This window comes from Saimiri boliviensis, chromosome 4 (assembly GCF_048565385.1).
Source record: "Saimiri boliviensis isolate mSaiBol1 chromosome 4, mSaiBol1.pri, whole genome shotgun sequence".
Lineage (NCBI taxonomy): Eukaryota > Metazoa > Chordata > Mammalia > Primates > Cebidae > Saimiri > Saimiri boliviensis.
The window spans coordinates 100,732,271-100,755,736 of record NC_133452.1 but is presented as its reverse complement, the minus strand read 5'-3'; the positions used below and the strand labels follow the sequence as shown (position 1 = coordinate 100,755,736).

Genomic DNA, 23,466 nt, shown 5'->3' with positions numbered 1-23,466 from the left:
GTGGAGATGTTCACCATATGTCTGGGTCTCTACCAAGAAGTGGCAGTGCTGGGTGGTAGTTCTGTAGCCTGGGCCCCTAACCACTGCACAACACTGCCCCTCAAACAGCACAGCAGCCTAAAGAAGTCGTATTATTACCCCATTTCACAGAGGGGGAAATTGAGGCTTAGAGAGCTTGAGTGGCATGTCTGAGGTGGCTATGGTTTGAACGTCCCCTCCAAAACTCACGTTGAAATGTACAGCACTACCATGGGACTCTTTAGAGTCCCCACCAGCAAGAAGGCCCTTGCCAGAAGCTCCTCCTTGACCTTGGACTTCAGCCTCCATAACTGTAGGAAATAAACCCCTTTTCTTTATAAACCACCCAGTGTCAGGTATTCTGTTACAAGGAGCAGGAAATGAACTAAGACGCTTGAGTACCAAAGTGCTGAGCTGGAACCTGGAACCTATGCGTGGAGATCTGGCCCAGAGCTAGGTGGCTTATCCAGTGCATGGCAGTTCCATTGGCGTGAGGGGCTTTGGCTCATTGCCAGGTTCGATTGAGACCCTGGAGGCTGACCCACTGCCTGGGACCTGGTCATTTTCTTGGATCTTAAGTCTTATTGGGAAAGCTTTTTGACTTTAGTATTCTTTGAAGACATTGGGAACAAGAAAGTTCCTCTTCTTTATCATTGGACTGGAAGTGCTGGTAGCAATGAAATGAAAGGTGAGGCAGGGCTGGGTATGGTGGCTTATGCCTGTAATCCCAGCACTTTGGGAGGCTGAGGCAGGTGGATCAGTTGAGGTCAGGAGTTTGAGATCACCCTGACCAACATGGCGAAACCCTGTCTCTACTGAAAATACAAAAATTAGCCGGGTGTGGCAGTGTGTGCTTGTAGTCCCAGCTACTCGGGAGGCTAAGATAGGAGAATTGGTTGAACCCAGAAGGTGGAGATTACAGTGAGCCAAGATTGTGCCACTGCACTCCAGCCTGGGTGACAGAGCAAGACTCTGTCTCCCCAAAAAAAAAGGTGAGTTGGGAGTGAGCACAGGTCATGAAAGAATAATGATGACAGGCTTCAAGTTTCCAGCTGCCACTGCAGGCTGTGGGTGACCTCAGGGTCTCTCAGAGACATCTTGGGAAGTCCCTGCCCATCTCTCTGGACCTGCGGGGGAGGACCACATCTGTGGTTGATAATGTCTAGAAAGTTCAGCGTTTCCCCCCTCATTGAGGTTTTAATATTTTCAGAGAGGTGGAACAGCCAGATGGATGGGGAATCCACCTCCACCCTCTAGCCAAGCCTAGGGACTCTTACCACTCTGACTCAAGAATCATAGTTGTTTTTTATTTTCTGGTGTTTTTTTTTTTTTTTATTGTTGCTCTTTTTTTTTGAGACAAAGTCTTGCTGTCTCCCAGGTTGGAGTGCAGTGGTGCAATTTTGGCTCACTGCAACCTCTGCCTCCTGGGTTCAAGCAATTCTCCTGACTCAGCCTCCTGAGTAGCTGTGATTACAGGTGCACACCATACCCATCTAATTTTTGTATTTTTTTTAAGTAGAGACAGGGTTTCGCCATGTTGGCCAGGCTGGTCTTGAACTCCTGACCTTGTGATTCTCCCGCCTTGGACTTCCAAAGTGCTGGGATTACAGGCATGAGTCACTGCACCTAGCCTTTTTTTTTAGACAGGATCTCACTCTGTTGCTCAGGCTGGAATTGGAGTGCCATGGCACTATCATAGCTCATTGCAGCCTTGAACTCCTGGGCCCAATCCTCCCTCAGCCTCCTGAGTAGCTGAGACTATAAGCATGCACCACTGTGCCTGGCTAATTAAAAAATTTTTTTTTTGTAGAGTCAAGGGTCTAACTGTGTTGTCCAGGTTGGTCTCAAACTCCTGGGTTCAAACCACCCTCCCTTCTGTGCCTCCCAAACTGCTGGAATTACAGACCTGAGCCACTGCACCTGGCCAAGAATCCTAGTTTTGAATTTTCAGGCTGACAGCCTCAAATATGGTGAACTAGGGGAATTGCACAAAAAATATGAGTTCAGGTACAATGCAATTGGTGGTTGACCGCCCCCCATCCCCAGAAATCCTAGCTGGCTGTGGAGACCTGCCCTCGACCCCTCAATCTGCCCATCATGTGGCCTCCACATTTTACACTAGTCAGTGTCTCGTGTATCACAGGCCTCATCTCCCATGGAGGCTCTAAATTCCTATTTTCACCAGCAAGGCATCCTTTTCCCTGCATTCCTGCTATTAAGTGAGATCTTATTCTTCTCTGATGGCACCTTTCCCTGACTATTGAGGTGACATGTCTTGTCACATGCTTATTGGTGGATTTGCTGTGTTGCAGGGGATCTCATCTGGCCGAAGTTTTGCTGCTGCCCTCCCCCTGGGGACATTTCTGGAGACATTTCTAGTTGTTAGCACTAGGCTGGCATTGATGGATAGTGACCAGGGTGTGCCTAAACATCCTACAATGCATAGAATAGGCCCTCACAGCAAAGGATGATCAGTCCCAAAGCGTCAATAGTGCCGAGGCTGACAAATCCTGCTCTGCTGGGATTGCTGGGAAGATTTATTTTGTCTTAAAAAAAAAAAATTAAGTGACAGATGCTCTTGATCTAGGTATTAACCTTTTGATGGTTAATGCTAGGCATTAACCTTTTATCTGTCATCTGCATTGCAAATATTTCCTGGAAATCGATCATCTTTTAGTTTTATTTATGGTATCTTTTGCTGCAAACACAGAAAATTAATATAGTCAACTGTGTGTTTCGTTTTTATTATAGCCTCTCCATTTCCTGTCATGGTTGAGGTCTCCTCTGCCCTTATTGAGTGCATATGGTTTTTGATTTCTACTTCTATTAAGATTTATGTTCTTCTATTCTTTAGGCCTTTAATCTACCTGCAATTGATTTTTGTGAATGTGAGTGGTGGGAGGTGAGGAACCAAATTTTTTTTTCCAGGTGGAGAGTCAGGTTTTTTTTTTTTTTTTTTAAACCATATTAGATTCACTATCCTTTCCCTCTGAATGAAAATCCTACTTCTGTCATGTAGTAGCTTTATAAAATACACATACACACATATGCACATGTGCGTGCACACACTTACTCACTCCTGGGCTACACTTTTTTCCAATGATGCTTGTCAATCTTAGCATAAGACCATTAGATCTTAATTACATGGCTTTGTCATATGTAGCACCACAGAGGCCAGTTCTCACATACATTCTCTTTTCCCGCCTTATATAATTTGTTTTGGCAATTTCAGACATTTATTCTTTTCTCTTCTTCATTTTTAGGTCCCAAAATAGAAGTAACGCAGACCTCTCCTCACTCTTTTTTTTTTTTTTTTTTTTTTGAGACGGAGTTTCGCTCTTGTTACCCAGGCTGGAGTGCAATGGCGCGATCTCGGCTCACCGCAACCTCCGCCTCCTGGGTTCAGGCAATTCTCCTGCCTCAGCCTCCTGAGTAGCTGGGATTACAGGCACTCACCACCATGCCCGGCTATTTTTTTTGTATTTTTAGTAGAGACGGGGTTTCACCATGTTGACCAAGATGGTCTCGATCTCTTGACCTTGTGATCCACCCGCCTCGGCCTCCCAAAGTGCTGGGATTACAGGCTTGAGCCACCGCGCCCGGCCTCTCCTCACTCTTAAACTGAACTCCAGTGCCCCGCTTTCTGTTTGCTCAGCACAGTGAACGCTCCCCGTGTGCTGTTGTGGGAACTGTCATTTGAGTTATTGGTTGTGCGCTCCTCCCTCCTGCCAACCTGGCTCTGTGCTGTGTCCCAGCACTGCATGGAGACTGATGCTCATTTGACATTGGCTGAATGAATGAACAATGAAGGATGCAGAACTCCTTTGTTTTAAATGTCAAAATTAAGTTCATTTCTTGTGTGGCTTCGAGTATAAAGCAGCAGAGGCTGGTCTGGTCTTTGTCACTGCCAAGGTGTGGACTTGGACGGTTGCTTCTCTCTTCTGTCTCAGCCTTCTTCGTCTTCTTCTTTTGTTGAGATGGAGTCTTGCTCTTGTCACCCAGGCTGGAGTGCAATGGCACGATCTTGGCTCACTGCAACCTCTGCCTCCCAGTTTCAAGCGATTCTCCTGCCTTAGCCTCCCAAGTAGCTGGAATTACAGGCATGAGGCACAACGACTGGCTAATTTTTGTATTTTTAGCAGAGATGGGGTTTCACCATGTTGGCCAGGCTGGTCTCGATCTCTTGAACTCATGATCCGCCTGCCTCAGCCTCCCAAAGTGCTGGGATTACAGGCGTGAGCCACCGCACCAGGCCAGCTTTCTTACCTGTAGAACTGAACCCAATGGGCTGTGAGTATATCAGTGCAGTCATAAAATAGGATTTAAATTTATATATTTTTTGAGACAGGGTCTCACTCTGTCACTCAGGCTGGAGAACAGTGGTGCAATCATGGCTCACGATGACTTCCCAGGCACAAGCAATCCTCCCACGTTAGTAGTTGGGACCACAAGCGTGCACCGCTATGCCCGGCTAAATTTTTCTTTTGTATTTTTGGAGAGATGGGGTTTTGCAGGCTGCTCAGGCTGGTTTCGAACTCCTGGGCTCAAGTGATCTGCCCACTTTAGCCTCCCAAAGTGCTGAGATTACAGGTGTGAGCCCCCACGCCTGGTCTGTTTTAAATATTTTTTGCCCACAAAGGCAAATGTATTAAGGGCTCATAAAGTCATAACGTAGTCCTGCTAAACACTACCCAAGACTTGGCGTTAGGAGTGTAGCAGTTCCAGGCAGAGTGGAAACATATGGAGAATAAGCAGTTGCTTGTCTGGCTATTGCCAGAAGTGAAAACACACGTGCTGAAGGTGAGCATAGGAGGCCCCCTTGTCCCCTGGGCTGTTCTCTGAGCAAAGGACACAATTCCAAGTTGGCACAATGGACCGGATAAGTTCAGTAGCCGGACAGCCTGGCTGTGCCTCATGCTGCCGGAATGAGTGTGGGCTGGCCACTTAACCTCTGGGAGCCTCAGGGCCTCATTTGGGAAACAATAACAATAATATCCCTTTCATTAGAATGTTCAGTCATTCAAGTCATCACTCAACATGTGTTTTTTGAGCACCTACTGTGTTCCAGGCACTGTTTTGGGTGCTGAATATGCATAACGGCATGCCCCAGCACACCTAGTCCAGTGCCGGCACATAGTAGGTTCTCATTAAACGCTTGTTGAATGGATGATTGGAAAACAGATGGGGAGGAGGTACCAACAATAAATGAGTATATACGTGATACGTATATAACGATAAACATGAACATATAATAAATCCTATGTGAAATGTAATCATGAAGAAGATAAGGTGCTAGGAAGGAAAGGAACAGGTGGCAGTGACAGAAGATGAAGAGGTTTGGGAGCCAGGACAGGAGACCATCTGCTCAGATGGAGCGTTCAGGGTGGGCTTCTCTGAGGAGGTGATAGGCAAGCAGGGACCTGACGAGGGAGTGATGGGACTGGTCCTTGTTGGTTGCAGGCATCCAGCCCGCACTGTGGAGCAGGGAGGACGTGCTGCACTGGCTGCGCTGGGCACAGCAGGAGTACTCTCTGCCATGCACTGCAGAGCACGGGTTCGAGATGAACGGGCGTGCCCTCTGCATCCTCACCAAGGACGACTTCCGGCACCGCGCGCCGAGCTCAGGTCAGGGAAACTCACGGGCTTGCCTCTGAGTGGGAACCCTGACAGGCCAGGCCAGCCAAGTGCCGCAGGGGGGCCCAGGGAGGGAGATGGAGGAGGTCTTCCTTGGGGAATCTGCTCTTTTCCAGCACTGCAGATGCCCCTCTCTGCATGAAGGCATGACGTAGCCTTGCTAAACACTGCCCAGAGCTTGGCATTAGGAGCGCAGCAGTCCCAGGAAGAGCGGAAACATAGGGAGAATAAGCAGTCCCTTGTCTGGCTATTGCCAGACACGCATATGTTTTACACGCCTTTGTCTGGCTAGTGCAGATAGCCGGACAAGTGGTTCCTAGGTAGAGCAGGCCTTCAGCAAGGGAGTCTATTTGGCCACTTGTTTTCAGAGCTCTAGAGGCCTGTTCTCTCTTGCTTTCTCTTCCCCCATCTGCGGCCCTTGTCTCCTCTACCCACTTCCATCCTACTGCCTCCCATCCGCTACCCCTACTGAACAAGAAACCAACCACATAAAGATCAAATACTCATTCACATTGAGATATAAATGGCTGATTACAGCAAAGCCTTGACTCCCAATATAATGTTTGATTTTTATCAGAAACTAGGTCTGAGGGCAAAAGAATGAGTGTCTGATGATGGCGTTCCAGCAGCACGGACTTTGTGGGGAGGGACTGGTGGTGGGACGGCCAGTGGCCAGTGGCAGGGGAAGCAAGTGAGCTTGGGGCCGGTTCCCTTCATGCCCTTGTTCGTCTCTCCACCTTCCTACAAACACCCCTCACCCTCGTCTTCGAGTGCCTACTGTCTACATAGCATCCCTCTGGCTGCCTAGGATCCCCTCTTTCCGCCCTGGTATCAGCACCTTAGCCCAAGGTATAAAGGCAGACATCTGGCACCACGGACAGGGCCCAATTCTGGCCTTTTTTTTTTTTTTTTTTTTAGATGGAGTCTTGGTGTGTCACCCAGGCTGGAGTGTAGTGGTGCAATCTCGGCTCTCTGAAACCTCTGCTTCTCTGGTTCAAGCGATTTTCCTGCCTCAGCCTTCCAAATAGCTGGGACTACAGGCACCCACTAGCATGCCTGGCTAATTTTTTGTAATTTTAGTAGAGACGGGGTTTCACCGTGTTAGCCAGGATGGTCTCGATCTCCTGACCGCGTGATCCACCTGCCTCAGCCTCTCAGAATGTTGGGATTACAGGCGTGAGCCTGGCTTTTTTTTTTTTTTTTCTTTTTTTTGAGACAGGGTCTCACTCTATTGCCTAGGCTGGAGTTTGGTGGCATGAACACGGCTCACTTCAGCTTCAACCTCTCAACCTCCTAGGCTCCAGTGATCCTCCTGCTTTGGCCTCCCAGGTAGCTGGGACCACAGACATGAGCTGCCATGCCCAACTGATTTTAAAATTTTTTGTAGAGATAGGGTCTATCCATGTTGCCCAGTTAGTCTCAAACTCCTGGGGTCAAGTGATCCTCCTGCCTCAGCCTCCTAAAGTATTGGGATTACAGATGTGAGCCACCACATCTGGCCTTTCTTTTTGTCAATGATTTATTGAAGCAGCTCCTAATTCTGCCTTTTAGGAAGAGGCTAAGACAGCTTTGCTTCTTAGAAGGCAGGGGCAGCCAGGTGCGGTGGCTCAAGCCTGTAATCCCAGCACTTTGGGAGGCTGAGGCGGGTGGATCACAAGGTCAAGAGATCGAGATCATCCTGGTCAACATGGTGAAACCCCGTCTCTACTAAAAATACAAAACATTAGCTGGGCATGGTGGCGCATGCCTGTAATCCCAGCTACTCAGGAGGCTGAGGCAGGAGAATTGCCTGAACCCAGGAGGCGGAGGTTGCGGTGAGGCCGAGATGGCGCCATTGCACTCCAGCCTGGGTAACAAGAGCGAAACTCCGTCTCAAAAAAAAAAAAAAAAAAAAAAAAAGAAGGCAGGGGCAGACTTTTAGTAGAGCTTGGAATCCCTCTGCCCCCAGGAACGTGAGGTACAGTTGTACAGTTTGTGCACTGTGCACAGCCCTCAGTCAAGGGTGTGTGCAGGGGCTGAGAAGCAGCCTGACCTTGCCAGCTACATGCTCTGGAGGTAGCTGCATCTACCGGCAGGAAGGGATGTCTTCTAAAATCCGTCCACCATGGCAGCAGCGCTGGCTCTGCCCGTTGCCGGCCCAGTCCCCTGTCAGCTGCAGCAGGAACCCCCTCGCCATCAGCCTGAAGCTGTGACAGGACACGCCAGCCCTCATCCTGAGGCAGGTGGCTGCCGGGAATGAAGCTGGCCCTCCCCATGTAGCCTGGTCAGCAGCCCACCTTCCTTCCTATTCCCCTCCAGGTGATGTCCTGTATGAGCTGCTCCAGTACATCAAGACCCAGAGGCAGGCCCTGGTGTGTGGGCCCTTTTTTGGAGGGGCCTTCAGGCTGCAGACGCCCACCCAGCACTCTCCTGTCCCCCCAGAAGGTGAGGAAGCTCTTCGTGGTGCTCTGAGCCCTCCCGCAAATCAGCCTCATTGCGAGGGCGGGACATCCTCGAGGCGAAGCAGTGACAGAGGTGGCCAGTGTGCGCTGAGCTCCCTCCTGCCCCTCCACCCACCTTCCCTGGGGTGCTCCTGGCAGCCTTCCTTCCGGGCAGCACCCTCCCTGCCTCTTTCCTCCCCATTTCTCTGCTCTCCTCTCCAGCAAAGAGTTGTTTGTATCATATCTCAATTTTTTCTCTGGAGCCCACCACGAAAATGATTCTTGTCAAGGTCTCCAGAAACCTGAAAACAGGGATGTCCATGCCATGTCCACTCTCAGGCCTGACTCACTATGGCCTCTCGCAGGCTTTAACCCTGAGGGTCACCTCTCCTTCCCTCAAAACTCTTTCTTCCTTTGGCTTCCCGGACACCCCACTCACCTGGTCTCCTCTACCGCACTGGTATCTCCTCGACTTCCTCTTCTGGTTTCTACTCTTCTCCCCTGCTTCTAGATGTTGGGGTACCCCAAGCCAGAGGGCCTCTTCGCTTCTCCATCTGCACTCAGATGCTGGGCAATCTCATCTGATCCTGGGTCTTAAATACCATGCGGTGCCAATGATTCCAGTATATGCTTGACCTCTCCAAATTCTAGATACGTGCATCCATGCTGCCTGCCCCACCCCTCCCCTGGGGCGTCTAGTGGGCATCTCAACCCCCACAGACCCTAAATCAAATGATATCCTGCCCTCCCCACCATCTTCCCCAGCCCCGCAAACCCTGCCTCCACCCTTCCAATTGCTCAGATGCCATCTCAGATTTCTACCCCCACCCCAACTGATCCCAACTGTCCATGCATCCTGTCCGCCCTACCTTCAAATCTATCCAGAATCCAACCTCTTCTCGCTCCTCCACTGCTGCCCCGGTCCAGCCCCAATTGTCTCCAGAGAACGTCCTCACTGGTCTCCTTGCTTCTGCTCCTGACCTCCTACGATCTGTTCTCCACAGCGCAGAGAGATTCCTAAGTCAGGTCACGTCACTTGTCTGCTCAGCATCTTCCAGGGGCTCCCTTCTCACTCAGAGTCAAAGTGCCATTCTTACACTGACTCCTTCCCCTGCCCTCCCCTCCCAGCCTTCTCCCCCTTGCTCATGCTGCTCCAGCTACATGGGCCTTCTCGTTCACTGGATGAGCCCGAGATGCACCTACCCCAGGGCCTTTGCACCTACTGTTCCCTCTGCCTGGCGTTCCCCTCTCTGCTCCAGATACCCACATACCTCACTCCTCTATCTCCTTTGAGTCTGTTGACATGCTAATGTCAGGGAGGCCTGAGCAGCCTCTCTAAAGTGGCAACCCCGCTACTTTCCCAGATTTCCCTATCTGCCTTAGGGATAGATTTCCCTATCTGCCTTAGGGATAGATTTCCCTATCTGCCTTAGGGATAGATTTCCCTATCTGCCTTAGGGACAGAGTTCCCTATCATCTGCCTTAGGGATAGATTTCTCTATCTGCCTTAGGGTGCTTGTTGTTGTTTCTGGAAACTGAAACATGAAAAGGAAACCGTTTCTGTTTCCTTTTTATTTTAATTGTCCATCTCCCTTGCTCTCAACTAGCATATAAGCTCCCTGAAGGCAGGGGCCTTTTGGGCTCAGCGATATATCCTCAAGATTCTTAGAACAATGCCTGGTTCATAGCAGGCTCTCAATGAATATTTGTTGGACAAATGGAGAGGAGCTGGGATACAGCGCCCCCCGCCGGGGTTCTAGACCTGGCTCTGTCACTGCTGGGTTTTGCAGCCGGCTTCACAGAGGAGGGAACAGGTTTGACAGGTTGCTACTTGTGTGGGAGCTGGGGTTAGCACCTAGGCTGTCTGGCCCTCACCCACTGCCCCCACTGCCTCCCTGACCTTCTAACCAGGGGCTGGATGGAGGAAGAGCTCGGGAGTGCTGCCCCACAGGGCTCCCAGGCTCGCCATTGCGAGGTTGGGTGGGGGAGGCTTGGGGCCCACTGAACCAATGTGCTTGTCTGCTTGCAGAGGTGACTGGCCCCTCTCAGATGGACCCCCAAAGGGGCCTCCTGCTGCAGCCACCAGACTCAGGCCTTACCAGCTCCTTCAGCCACCCGGATGGCCCTGGCCTGGCCAGGTGGATGCTTGGCAAGGAGGAGTCCCTCAACTTATGTCACGGTGCAGAGCTCGGCTGCAGGAGACAGGGGGTCTATTCCTTCCCTGTGATGCCACAGGCTCCCATTGACGGCAGGATCGCTGGTGAGTGGGAGGCTGTTCCCTTGGCCATGGGGAGGCGCACTGAGTCTGAGTCCCAGAACCATGAGTAATGAGGACAGGGCTATTTTGACCTGGTGATGGGAGGTCTGTGGCTGAGGGGTTGTGGGGTAGCATGACTGTCTTGTCTGCTGACCACGATCTGCTTACAGCAGGCAGGGATACCTGGGATCACCAAGCCTCACTTTGTCTCCCACACAGGGACAACTTACCCGGTCGTATTCTGACACTCACATTAGCATGGAGTGTCACACCCACTTTTTAAAACTTTATCTATTTTAAAATAATAGAGCATTCATTATGTGCTGGGCATCTGTCCCAGGTCCTTATTTAATTCTACAACAGCCTTTTGAGGTTGTTACTATTATTAGCCCCATCTTACAGCTATGGAAATTGAGGCACAGAAAGCTTAAGTAACTTCTCCAAGATCACACAGCAGTGGTAGAACTGAGATTTGAACCCAGGCAGTCTGGCTCTAGAGCCTGAGCTCTAACCAAGTGATCCACTTCCACTCTGCATTTGTTGTTAAAGGATAACAGGTAGACAACCAGACAGACTGACAGACAAGCTGCCCCCTTTCCTAAGCGTGTTTCCTAGCCATAATAGTGACACTACATTTATTCCTTTTTTTTTTTTTCCAACTTTTATTTTAGGTTTAGTGGGTACATGTACAGGTTTGTTACATGGGTAAATTGTGTGCCACTGAGATTTGGTGTATGAATAATCCTGTCACTGAGGTACTGAGCAAAGTACCTGATAGGTATTTTTTCTTTCCTTTTCTTTTTTTTGAGATGAAGTCTGGCTCTTTTTTTTGAGACGGAGTCTGGCTCTTTTGCCTAGGCTGGAGTGCAGTGGTGCGATCTCAGCTCACGGCAATCTCCACCTCCCAGGTTCAAGTGATTCTCCTGCCTCAGCCTCTAAGGTAGCTGGGATTACAGGTGCCCGCCACCATGCCTGGCTACTTTTCATTTTATTAGTAGAGACAGAGTTTCACCATGTTGGTCACAAAATGGTCTCGAACTCCTGGCCTTGGGTGATCCACCCATGTCAGCCTCGTTTGGTGCTGGGATTGCAGGTGTGAGCCGTCACGCCCGGCCTATGATAGTTCTTCCACCCTGGTTCTCTTCCTGTCGTGGTCCCCAGTGCCCAGGGTCTATTGTTCCCATTGTCATGTCCACATCACATTTATTCTGTGAAGCCACAGAGGGGGCAGAAGCCTGGATTTGGATTGGAAATAACTAGAAGTCACTAAAAAACAATTATTAGCCTACCACATAGAAATAATGAATACTTGAGGTGATGGATGCCCTCAATACTCTGACTCGATCATTATACATTCTGTGCATGCAACAAGAGATCACATGCACTCCCTAAGTAACTAAAGATATGTATCAATATAAAACACATCTATTCACAACTACTGGATCTTTTTTTTAAGAGACAGGGTCTCACTCTGTCGCCCAGACTGGAATGCAGTGATGCCAGCGTAGCTCACTGCTGCCTCAAATTCCTGGACTCAAGAGATCCTCCCACTTCAGCCTCTTGCAGTGACTGGATTCTTCAGTTCTAATGTTTAACATTCTTCACGCGCTTACACTATGCCAGGGACCGTGCTGAGGGTTTTGTGGTCTATTATGTTACCTAATTCTCTTACCACCCCATACAAGGAAATTGTGGCTCAGAGAAGGTTGCATTACTTGCCTGCGATGACCCAGCGGACAGGCCCAGGTCGTGGGATTTAAGATCACACTGTTGCTCCCAGGTGCTTCTGCCCCCTTACCCCCCAGTGGCATGTTTCATTTTCCTGAGCCTCACCATTAGGGAGCTTGAAGGGATTATAATTAATGGAAGTCCAGGGGGCTGAGTGAGTGAGCCAGGGGCATGAGGGACCTGGAGTCAGGGGCCCACGCACCTGGCCTGCGAGCCCAGCCCTTGCCCTCACATGGCTCTGATGTCAGGTGGAGCCGGTCAGACTCCCCGCTCTGCCTCCCACTTAGGAGCTTGGCAACTTTTAGACACTTCCGCACCTCTGAGCCCATTGCCTCACCGCTTCCTGGGGATAAAAGTAGCCACTTTCCAGACTCACGAAGACTGCCTGAGACAATGCGTGAGGAGCCCCGTTAGTGCTGTTTCTGTTAATATCATCATTTTCACCATCCTGCTGGCACTCCCAGGGTCCTGGCCGGGAGGCCTCCAAGAGTGCCTTTCTAACCCCTGTCCTCACAGCTCCAGTAAAGCTGCTTGCACCCGCTGTGCTAAATTGCAGACTGCCGGCTGCTATGGGATTACGTGTATCAGCTGCTCCTTGACACCCGATATGAGCCCTATATCAGGTGGGAAGACAAGGACGCCAAGATCTTCCGAGTTGTGGATCCCAATGGGCTCGCCAGACTGTGGGGAAATCACAAGGTGAACCTCAGCCAGCAGGCAGAGTGGTCTCAACATAACCAGACCAAGACAGAGTTGGGGGTCAGAGTGGACCCCTGAAACTGTGAGACAGTCCTCAGCTGATGGAGCCTTCACCAGCAGCTCCAGAAGTGTCAGGATAATTTACTTAGGGAGCTTTTGAGGGACAGGCAGTTACCTCTTACAGCTGGGGAATGTCTCTGAAACTGAACAATTGTGTCTTCTCATTGCTTCATCTTACCTTTGCTCAGCATCTCAGCCTTTTGAAGCATGTTTGCATCGACTGCCCAGCGAATGCTGTGGGGTAGTTAGGCCACAGAAGGAAGCTGGTTTCCTGCGGGGAAATGCTATAAATCGATGATTATCATGATCATTAATAGTTTTATTTAAAAAGATCTGTTTTTATACAAAAAATTAGCTGGGCATGGTGGCGCATACCTGTAGTCCCAGCTACTAGGGAGGCTGAGGCAGGAGAATTGCTTGAACCCAGGAGGCAGAGGTTGCGGTGAGCCGAGATCGCGCCATTGCACTCCAGCCTGGGTAACAAGAGTGAAACTCCGTCTCAAAAAAAAAAAAAAAAAAAAAAGATCTGTTTTTTAACTTAAAGAAACTATTTATTTAAAAAGGCTGCAGTCCTTATATCACCCCTGTAAATCATGAGATGGGCTTGGTAGTTGTATTTTGTAATCCTAATTCAGAAATACAATTATGAGAATGTTAACCCACCTAAGATCATCTTGCAGACACTCATTTAGGCACAGGAGCTCCCCGTAACGGCAGCACTGGTAGTCATCCCCAGGCCTTTCCAGCTCTGACATCAGATGCTCCTGCTAGTCCTGAGACCAGGCCGGGGCTCCACTCTATTATGAGGATTAGACCAGATAAGTCTTCCCGAACTTTAGTCATCTGCATGCTTCCAGCCACCAGCACTGCTAAGGGCGAACTCACCTGAGGGTGTGAGCTCGAGACCAGCCTGGCCAACATGGCGAAACCCTGTGTCTCTACTAAAAATGCAAAATTAGCTGGGCGTGGTGGTGGGCAGCTGTGATTCCCAGCTACTCAGGAGGCTCAGGCACAAGACTCTCTTGAACCCATTGAGGTGGAAGTTACAGCAACAGCCTCAGTAATAATGAAAACAATAATAGCTGATCTTTCTTTCTTTCTTTCTTTCTTTTTTTTTTTTTTAAGACAGAGTCTTGTGCTGTCCCCAGGCTGGAGTGCAGTGGCATGATCTCAGCTACTGCAACTTCCACCTCAACGGGTTCAGGAGAGTCTTGTGCCTCAGCCTACTGAGTAGCTGGGAATTACAGCTGCCCACCACCACGCCCAGCTAATTTTTGTATTTTTAGTAGAGACACAGGGTTTTACCATGTTGGCCAGGCTGGTCTCGAACTCGCTAACTCAGGTGAGTTCGCCCTTAGCAGTGCTGGTGGCTGGAAGGGTGCAGATGACTAAAGTTTGGGAAGACTTATCTGGTCTAATCTTCATATAGAACAGGGAGGAAAACAGGCCCAGGGAGCAGCAGTTCCATTTAATGAGCACATACTACATGCCATGCACTGTGCTAACTGCCTTCATGGATTAGCTATTAATAATTGAATCCTCAACTTGTGAGACAGGTGTTCTCTTTCTCATTACGTAGCTGAGGAAGTGGACTCAGAGAGGTCAAGAAACTTGTCCAAGGCGACACAGCTGCCAAGTGGTGGAGCTGGGGCTTAAATTGATGCCAAACCCTGGGCTCTTTGGCCCTGCCTCACACTGCCCACCCCTAAGAGAGAAAGAAACGACTTGGCCAAAGTCACACAGAGTATGGCAAGGCCATCCATGCCGCCCCACCATGCTGTCTCTCTGATTGCATTTCCCATAAATTTAGATATTTATTTGTTACTGTTGTGACATTTGCTATTTAAAAGTAACATACAGTTCACTCCCACAGTCTGTTCTCAACCAAGTAGGCGGGAGAATCTTCCCATCATTTCTTTCCCTTTTTTTTGTGATGGAGTCTCTCACTCTGTCGCCCAGGCTGGATTGCAGCGATGTGACCTCAGCTCACTGCAACCTCTGCCGCCCGGGTTCAAGAGATTCTCCTGCCTCAGCCTCCTGAGCAGCTGGGACTACAGGCATGTACAGCCATGCCCAGCTAATTTTTGTATTTTTAGTGGAGACGGGGTTTCTCCATGTTGGCCAGGCTGGTCTCGAACTCCTGACCTCAAGTGATCTGCCCACCTCGGCTTCCCGAAGTGCTGGGATTACAGGCCTGAGCCACCGTACCCAGCCCCATCGTTTCTTCCCCAACCTTCTCCTGCCTTTTTCCTTCCAAACTCAAGTGAGCACTCATAAATCCTCACAGATCCCCGGCCTGAGAGGCTTAAGAAGCTGTCCAGTCTACCCTGCTCCCTTCCAGGTGTGGAAAGTGAGGCCTGGAAGGAGCGGGACATAGACAGCAGGGCTGACATGGGGCTGCTTTGCCTTCCAGAACCGGGTGAACATGACCTACGAGAAGATGTCTCGTGCCCTGCGCCACTACTATAAGCTGAATATCATTAAGAAGGAACCGGGGCAGAAACTTCTGTTCAGGTGAGTAGCCTAGGGGCTATGGTGAAAGGGGGAAGCAGACTGGGGTTGGGTGGGCTGGAGTCCCCCTGCAGCTGGGGCAGGAGCTGATTTGCAGTTGAGACCTGAATTCTAGATTTTTAAAGACTCCGGGAAAGATGGTCCAGGACAAGGACAGCCACTCGGAGCCGCTGGAGAGCCAGGAGCAAGACAGAATGGAGTTCAACGACAAGAGGCCAGAAATCTCTCCATGAAGGGCAAGTGGACTCCAGGCCCCTGTACTGATGGGCTGAGACGACTCTCCTGCGAAGGCAGCCTCCTCCTCCCAGTACTGCAGCAGGATCTCCAGCCAGACTCTACCCACAGGGTGACAGCCATTGCTTGGGAGGGCTGGGAGGCCTCCCATCCAGGACATGCGGTGGAGTGTCATCTTTTCGGCAGGGTGATCCCGGGGCTAAATGGGACACAGGGGAGTGGACTCTCCCCTGCTGCGCCCCTGGGAGAGGGAGCCAGGCACTGATAGAGCATTCAGCCCCACCCCTCTAAATGGAATTTACGGATGAAGGGAGTGAGGTCTCTACTGAGCCTCCAATTTCCTCACCTGTGAAAGGGGGTGCTCCTGAAAGCCCACCCTCAGGGGCTGATGCAGGAAATGGGAAAAGGTGTTAGTGCTTTGAGGCAGCACTGACAGCCTCAGTAATAATAAAAACAATGGTAGCTGATGTTTCTTTCTTTTCTTCCTTTTTTTTTTTTTTTTTGAGACAGAGTCTTGTGCCGTCACCCAGGCTGGAGTGCAGTGGCATGATCGCAGCTACTGCAACTTCTGTCTCAATGGGTTCAAGAGAGACTTGTGCCTCAGCCTGCGGAGTAGCTGGGAATTACAGCTGCCCACCACCAAGCCCAGCTAATTTTTTTGTATTTTTAGTAGAGACACAGGGTTTCACCATGTTGGCCAGGCTGGTCTTGAACTTCCGACTTCAGGTGATCTGCCTGCCTTGGCCTCCCAAGGTCCCGGGATTACAGGTGTGAGCCATTGTGCCTGGCCAACAAAGAATTTTAAAAAGCAGAAGAGACATTCTCATGGTTGAAAAAGTAGCCAGGCATGTGCTGTCTTTTTCTCAGATTATATTACAATTAAAGAATTGACAATAGATAAAGAATTTATGAAAAAATAAGCATAATAAAAAGTTAATTAATGAAACAAACGATACAAATCACTGTCTTGATTCCATTGAGCCATTTATGGCACTAACCCATGAGCATGAGCTCTGGTCTTCATCTTCACTATTAGATGGATTCTTGCCTAGAAAAGCTTTTGCCCTTATAGGAAAGTTCCAGATCTAGCGCTTGATTTAACCTTGGTGGCTCTGCTGGGTCTGGGGCTCTTACTGTAGGAAGCCTGGGCTGATGCCGGGGACCCATCGGCTTTGTCGCAGAGATTCCTAGCATGACAGTCTTCCTTGGCTTCCTCCTCTGGTCCCACAGCGTTAGTGATCCACATTTCCTTTCTTCTTTCTTTCTTTTTTTGAGACAGAGTCTTGCTTTGTCACCCAGGCTGGAGTGCAGTGGTGCTATCTCGGGTCACTGCAACCTCCACCTGCTGTGTTGAAGAAATTCTCCTGCCTCAGCCTCCTGAGTAGCTGGGATTACAGGCATGCGCCATCACACCTGGCTAATTTTTGTATTTTTAGTAAAGATGGGGTTTCACCATGTTGATCAGGCTGGTCTTGAACTTCTGACCTTGTGATCCACCTGTCTTGGCTTCCCAAAGTGCTGGGAGGTGTGAGCCACCGTGAATGGCCAGTGATCCACATTTTCTACTCAACTGTTCTCGCAAACGGTTTGCAGAGGCACTCAGAAAACACATACCTTTACAGAGCAAGGGCCTGTGCCACAGAAATGTCCAGATCTGGTGGATCTGGCGGTAAATGGGAGGATGGTGCAGGCTCAGAGGTAGCCTGTCCAATGCTGGTGTCAGGGTCACGCGCTGCTAGTGAGCTCCCTCAGTGGGACCTCAGCCCTCAAAAGACCTCAGTGGGAACTAAGCCACCAGTGGTACAGCCCCAGAACTTGAGAGAGGAGTTTAAAGCAGGTTGTTCTGCGACCAGTATACGCAACTCAGAAATATTTTAATCGTGATCTTGGTTTTTTAAAGTCCAAAATCCTTGTGTGAGTGAATTGCTCATCTACCGGGTGGGGATGGGGAAGGATGGTGAGTGAACAAAGGGGACTAGGGCCCCGGCTTGGAAAGTTGGCATAGAAGTAGGAGAAACAGATGTGGCTGCTCAGCAAACCCTTGCAGTCCCCAGGGAGAGATGACGTGAGAAGTGTGCCAACTGGGGCGGTGCTGGACAAAGTGGTGCTGGTGAATTCAGCTTGAGAGGCACCAGGGAGAGTTTCCCTCCGGGGAATCACAGGCTACTGCTCTCTTTTTCTAACTTCCCTTTTGGAGGGCTGAGATCTGGAAGCACAGCGGGGCTGTGGGGCTTCTGATCCTTGAGGGGTCAGGGAGACCGCCGGGGAAATGGGATTCTGGGCTGTGGGCTTCTCTCCACGGAAAGGCCTGCAGTTTAAAGTCATGTCCACTAGGTGGTGCAAAAGCCTCTTTTTGTGTTAGTGTTGGGCTGGGCGGTGGCTGAGTGCATAGTCTGTGGACAGCGAGCCTGCCTTCTCTCGCAGGGAGGTGTGTACTCTCCAACTCAGACATGCTCTGTAAGTAAACACCCAGGCCCTGCTTGAACACCTCCAGTGACGGGTGACTCACACCTCCAGGGGACAAAGTAAGTAGCAGGGGTGGGGGTGGAATTGAGGGGCACCAAAAAGCCAACTGTCCCGTGATAGTATCAGCCTCCTCTCCTAGCCCACAGGCCACTGGTGTCTGCAATTTCTATCTTCCCAGTCTCTTTACTGGGAATAACTTCTTATCTCCTTTTTTTTTTAAAAAAAAAAAATTTATTTATTTATTTATTTTTTATAAAGATGGGGTTTCACCATGATGCCCAGGCTGGTCTTGAACTCCTGACCTCAGGTGATCCACCCACCTCAGCCTCCCAAAGTGCTAGGATTACAGGTGTGAGCCACCACACCCGGCCATCTCCTCTTCTTATGATCACTTTATCCTTGAGTAGTTTGTCAGCAGAGGCCTAGATGAGACCTCTCACAGATCTGGGACATCTGCTAGGGACGTGTCAAAGCCTCTATACCCTTGTAGCAGGAACAGCCATGAACACACCAAATAAAAGAGGAAAGAGTTTATTATTTGGCCGGGAGCCTGGGCGTAATTTGTCCAAAGCCCAGCTCATTTAACAAAGGTAGGTTCTGCCTTTATATAGGTTTATACTTTAGAAATTACATATGAAAGGGTTTCGGTTTACAATTTTAGGACTCACATGTGAAAAGGTCTCTGTTTACAGTTTTAGGAATCACATATGAAAGGGTTCCGGTTTACAGTTTTGGGACTCACATGTGAAAAGGCTTTTGGTTTGATTTTGTTTTAAGTAAAAATGATGTCTTTTAGAGAGTTTCCCCAAGACCAAGCGTGTTATTTTCAGGAAGGAGATTCAGGAGGCGCCAGCTGGCCTGCTCTCTCTTCTACTGAGCTGCACAGTGGGTGACAGAGGGGGAGGGAATCCCACATGCCTGGGTCTCCCTCCTTACCCTTACCCTGCCCATGGAGACCTGATTAGGAATCAGAAGGACGGAGGCTTCCTTAATTTCCTCCTACTTTAGTCACAGCAACCTTCCGGGCCTCAGTCTCCACTTCTGTAAAATGAATGGTCACATCCTTTGCCCTGCTTAGCACGTGGAGCTGTTGAGCAATTTCAAATGAAATAACACATTCCTTTATTTAACATTCATCTAGCACATATTGTAGGTTAAGCACTGTCTAGAAACAGGAATCTAGTGGTGACCAGGACAGATAAGTAAACAAATAAATACAGAACATAATGGCAGGTGGTGGTAGGCACTATGAAGGAAAATAAAATAGAATCAAGTGAGGGGGGCCAAATTTAAATTAAGCTGTCAGAGATGTAAAAAACATGTAAGTAGGAACAAGCCATCTTTACCTATGTCACTTTCTCCCCTGCAGTCGGTCCATCTTCCTTCTTTCCTTCCTTCCTTCCCTCCCTCCCTCCCTCCCTCCCTCCCTCCCTCCTTCCTTCCTTCCTTCCTTCCTTCCTTCCTTCCTTCCTTCCTTCCTTCCTTCCTTCCCTCCCTCCCTCCTTCTTTCCTTCCTTCTTCCTTCTTTCTTGCTTTCTTTTTCCGAGTTTCACTCTTGTCCAGGCTAGAGTGCAGTGGTGCAATCTCGACTTACTGCAACCTCTGCCTCCCAGATTCAAGCGATTCTCCTGCCTCACCCTCCCAAGTAGCTGGGATTACGGGCATGCGCCACCACACCCGGCTAATTTTTTTGTATTTTTAGTAGAGATGGGGTTTCACCATGTTGGTCAGGCTGGTCTGGAACTCCCGACCTCAGGTGATCCACCCTCCTTGGCCTCCCAAAATGCTAGGATTACAGGTGTGAGCCACCATGCCCAGCTGTCCGTCCCCTTTGTATTTAACCTGCAGGTGACACCATGAAAGATGGACACTGTTGTTAGTTATGTGCAATTCAATGCAATCTTAATGGCTATGACTAAGGAAGACAGGCTGGAAGAAGATCACCTTGGGCTACAGCTGCCCCTCTCCCATCTTATTCCTTTGAGGGAGGCACCAGCTAAGACCCCTGAGATCATAAAGTCTTCTAAATAGACCTCAAGTCTCCAGATCAGGAGACCTCCCAACTCAGGGAAGCATGGTGTATTGTTCAAAGTGCTCTGGCTGGAAAGTCCCAAAGTTCTAAATATGACTCTTTAAATTCCAGCAGTTCTGAGCAGGAAGCAATTTCCCCTTAGTCACATGATCATATGCTCCAGCCAGTGACAAGCTCAGGTTCTCAACCTGTGGAGTGGGATGAGGAGTACCTATCAGATTCTCAGGGGATGGCTGATTGTGGGTGGCTGAACGCGGCGTAGGAACCTATAGAGAGGGTCTGAAGGCACTTTCTTCTGCACCACGCCCACGAGATCAGTGAGCTGACCCAGTTTTCGGGTTTTAGGGATGGGGAAACTGAAGATGAGGGGGACCTTGAGAGTCTGGGATTCTGGCTTTCAGCCAGGGACCCTTCCAACCTTAGGAACAGACCATGCCAGCTCTAGCCCTCTGCAAACTCAAGTGATTTACAATAAAGAACATGATTTTTTCCTGAATGACCAGTGAGTGATTTACCAAGCTGAATCTTGATCAGCCACAAAAAGAGAGAAGGGTCTTTGACAAAGCAGGAGACCTGAACTGGAGCCAGCAGCAGAAAGCCCCCAGTGAAGTCCCAGAAACAAAAGCGTGGCAGCTCAACCATATCTTTATTTTGAGCAAGACGAACTGCTTTTCTGATAATACAAATTCGTTCACCAGACTTTTGAGTGAGGAAGGCATGCCTAGACCAATGTCCGGCTTATCTTCGAAGGAGGCCAGCCTTAATTAATTCCAGCTCCTGTGCCACTTAGAGTCATGCTGGCCCTAGCATCTAAATGGAAATCTCAGTGGCTTCATGTGAAAAACATTCATTTCTTGTCACACAAAGTTTGGTTGGTGGGTGAGGAGGGATCCTTTCCATGAAGTCATCTGTGGTCCCAGGCTGACGGAAGCTCTGCTGTGTCCTTCATGTGGCTTCTATGCAGGGGGTTGACATCTAGCCAGCAGGCAGGGAAGAGAAAGCATGACAGATTGGGGAGGTGTTTTTTTGTTTTGTTTTGTTTTGAGACAGAGTCTCATTCTGTCGCCCAGGCTGGAGTGCAGTGGTGCAATCTCAGCTCTCCACAACCTCCGTCTCCCAGGTTCAAGCGATTCTCCTGCCTCAGCCTCCCAAGTTACAGGGATTACAGGCACTTACCACTAAACCTGGCTAATTTTTAATATTTTTAGTAAAGATGGGATTTTGCCATGTTGGCTAGGCTGGTCTCCAACTCTTGACCTCAGGCGATCCACCCGCCTTGGCCTCCCAAAGTGCTGGGATTACAGGTGTGAGCCACTGCACTCAGCCAGGGAGGTGTTCTTATGGGAGGCACCCATCATTTCTAACCATACTCCTTGTCAGAACTCAGGCTTGTGACAGTCCATCTACGTTCCTTGCTCCTTGTGAGTGACTTTCCCCTTATTTATACCATTCTCCACCCTTCTTCATCCTGCTCCGTGGCCAGAAGACTGTCCTGTATGGATTGCAGCAATGGGCTTCCTGTCCTCTGGCTTCTGGTAGGTTTTAGTCGAGGAACTCTCTGGTAGGAGATTCCAAGGTAGTTTATTTCTCTAGTCCCTCCCTGCTGGCTCCATAGGTTGGCCACGTTCTCCTACTTAGGGCCACAGTTTCTCTGCACTGTCCTCTCCACGAAGTCCTTCCTTTCAAGCCGTGTCACTGCTCCTTCCCTTCTAGGCTTTCAGTTGCAATCTGTTTAAATGACATTCAGTAGCCCCCTCAGTGGCAAATGGTATCTTGATTTTCCTGAGATACCTGGCTCCCTACATGTAGATTCGAACGTAGGTTTCTACTTCTGGATCAAAAAAGAGAGAGAATTTGTGATGCACTGTCTGCTGTATATCTTCTCCCAACTTCCCATCAAAACTCCATGCAGGCTTCCAATCCTGTACAGCTGCTTCTCTGTGTTATGGCGTAGTGCTTTGATTGATTAACCTGGGATGATATTTTCACAGCTGGTGATGGGGTCCCTCAGATTTCCCTCTGTAGTCTGTCTATACTTGAAACACACATCTTCACAGGACAATGCCTCAATCCTTAAGAGAGACTGGCGGTGAACTAATGCAGGTATCAGCCCAGCATCCCATCTGCCATCTACCTGGTAATAACTGGACTTTGTTTCTGGGAGCAACTCTTCCTAGCATCACCATGTCCTGCTCCCGGCAGTGGGGTAGGGCCCTGTAGCCCAGGCTGGGCCATTAAGAGAAGCCCATTCCCATAGCCACAGCAACTGGTCCAGATGGTGAGTGATCCAGGACAGGCCAATCGGGGTCCTTCCCTGGGATTTCTCTTTCTGTATCTGGGATGTTACCCCAAGCTAGTGGTAGCTGTGTCTTTTGCCATGCGGGGACACCGGAGAGGCAGGAAGGTGAAGTGAAGTCCCTGGAAGGTCTGGTCTCTACTTCTAATCTTGGGGCTCTTGGAGCCATCCTGATCCCTGCGGATCTTTCTTCAATTCTTTTTTTAAAAAATTGATATATAATAGTTGTATATATGTTGAGGATACATGTATTTGTTTTTGTTGTTGTTTTGTTTTTTGTTTTTGGCTGGAGTGCAACGGTGCCATCATTGCTCATTGCCACCTCTGCCTCCTGCATTCAAGCCGTTCTCCAGCCTCAGCCTCCCGAGTAGCTGGGAGCACAGGTGTGCGCCACTACACCTGGTTAATTTGTGTAAGGAGATGGGGTTTCACTATGCCGCCTAGGCTGGTCTGAAACTCTTGAGCTCAAAGCAGTCCACCTGCCTTGGCTTCCCAAAGTACAGGGATTACAGGCTTGAGCCACTGTGCCCAGCCACATGTGATATTTTGATAGCTGTAATTGCTTCAATTCTTTGACAATCCCAATAGCCTTCTAATAAATCCCCCTTTCACTTATGATGGTTTGAGTTGTGGTTTCTGTCTTGCACAATTATGAAAGGTCTATGTCTTGAGGAGGTACAATTTTTAGTCAAGCGATTGTTTGACACCCTTTAAGTTCACTGCCAGGCCTGCCACTTGTCTCTGTCTTAGGAGGTGAGTTCCTGTAACGAGAAGTTTTTAAGACATCCTTTGTTCTGGGATGAATCAGAGGGAATCACTGCACTGGGGCTCAGGATATTAAACTGAGTGGTGTCACATATTTCCAGTATCAATCAACAATCCCTTGTGTACTGTCTTCTCCTGCAGGGATTACAGGCCTGACGTTTGGATATGATTCTAGTTTTCTCTCAAATCCATACTTTGAGAGTCTATGGGCTGGGTGCGGTGGCTCACACTTGTAATCCCAGCACTTTGGGAGGCTGAGATGGGCGGATCACTTGAGGCCAGGAGTTCGATACCAGCCTGGCCAACATGGTGAAACTCTGTCTCTACCAAAAAATAACGAAAGTTA

The 23,466-nt window shown here is 49.4% G+C and overlaps 1 protein-coding gene across 7 annotated transcripts in view; it reads left to right on the top strand.

Moving 5' to 3' along the window:
• The window catches only part of ETV7 (ETS variant transcription factor 7), a 36,698-nt gene that overhangs the window by 11,423 nt on the left and 1,809 nt on the right, over positions 1 to 23,466 (top strand). For 3 of the 7 annotated variants that reach the window (XM_074397973.1, XM_074397975.1, XM_074397974.1), the window contains 6 exons: positions 5,479 to 5,643; positions 7,951 to 8,076; positions 10,102 to 10,332; positions 12,614 to 12,756; positions 15,230 to 15,330; positions 15,453 to 16,520. In XM_074397973.1, coding sequence (XP_074254074.1) covers positions 5,479 to 5,643; positions 7,951 to 8,076; positions 10,102 to 10,332; positions 12,614 to 12,756; positions 15,230 to 15,330; positions 15,453 to 15,591 — 905 coding nt within the window. In that variant the 3' untranslated portion in view covers positions 15,592 to 16,520. Of the gene's footprint in view, positions 1 to 5,478; positions 5,644 to 7,950; positions 8,077 to 10,101; positions 10,333 to 12,613; positions 12,757 to 15,229; positions 15,331 to 15,442; positions 16,521 to 23,466 lie in introns of those variants that run through there. The other 4 variants (XM_010334083.3, XM_003923198.3, XM_003923199.4 and 1 more) reach the window with 4 other exon arrangements.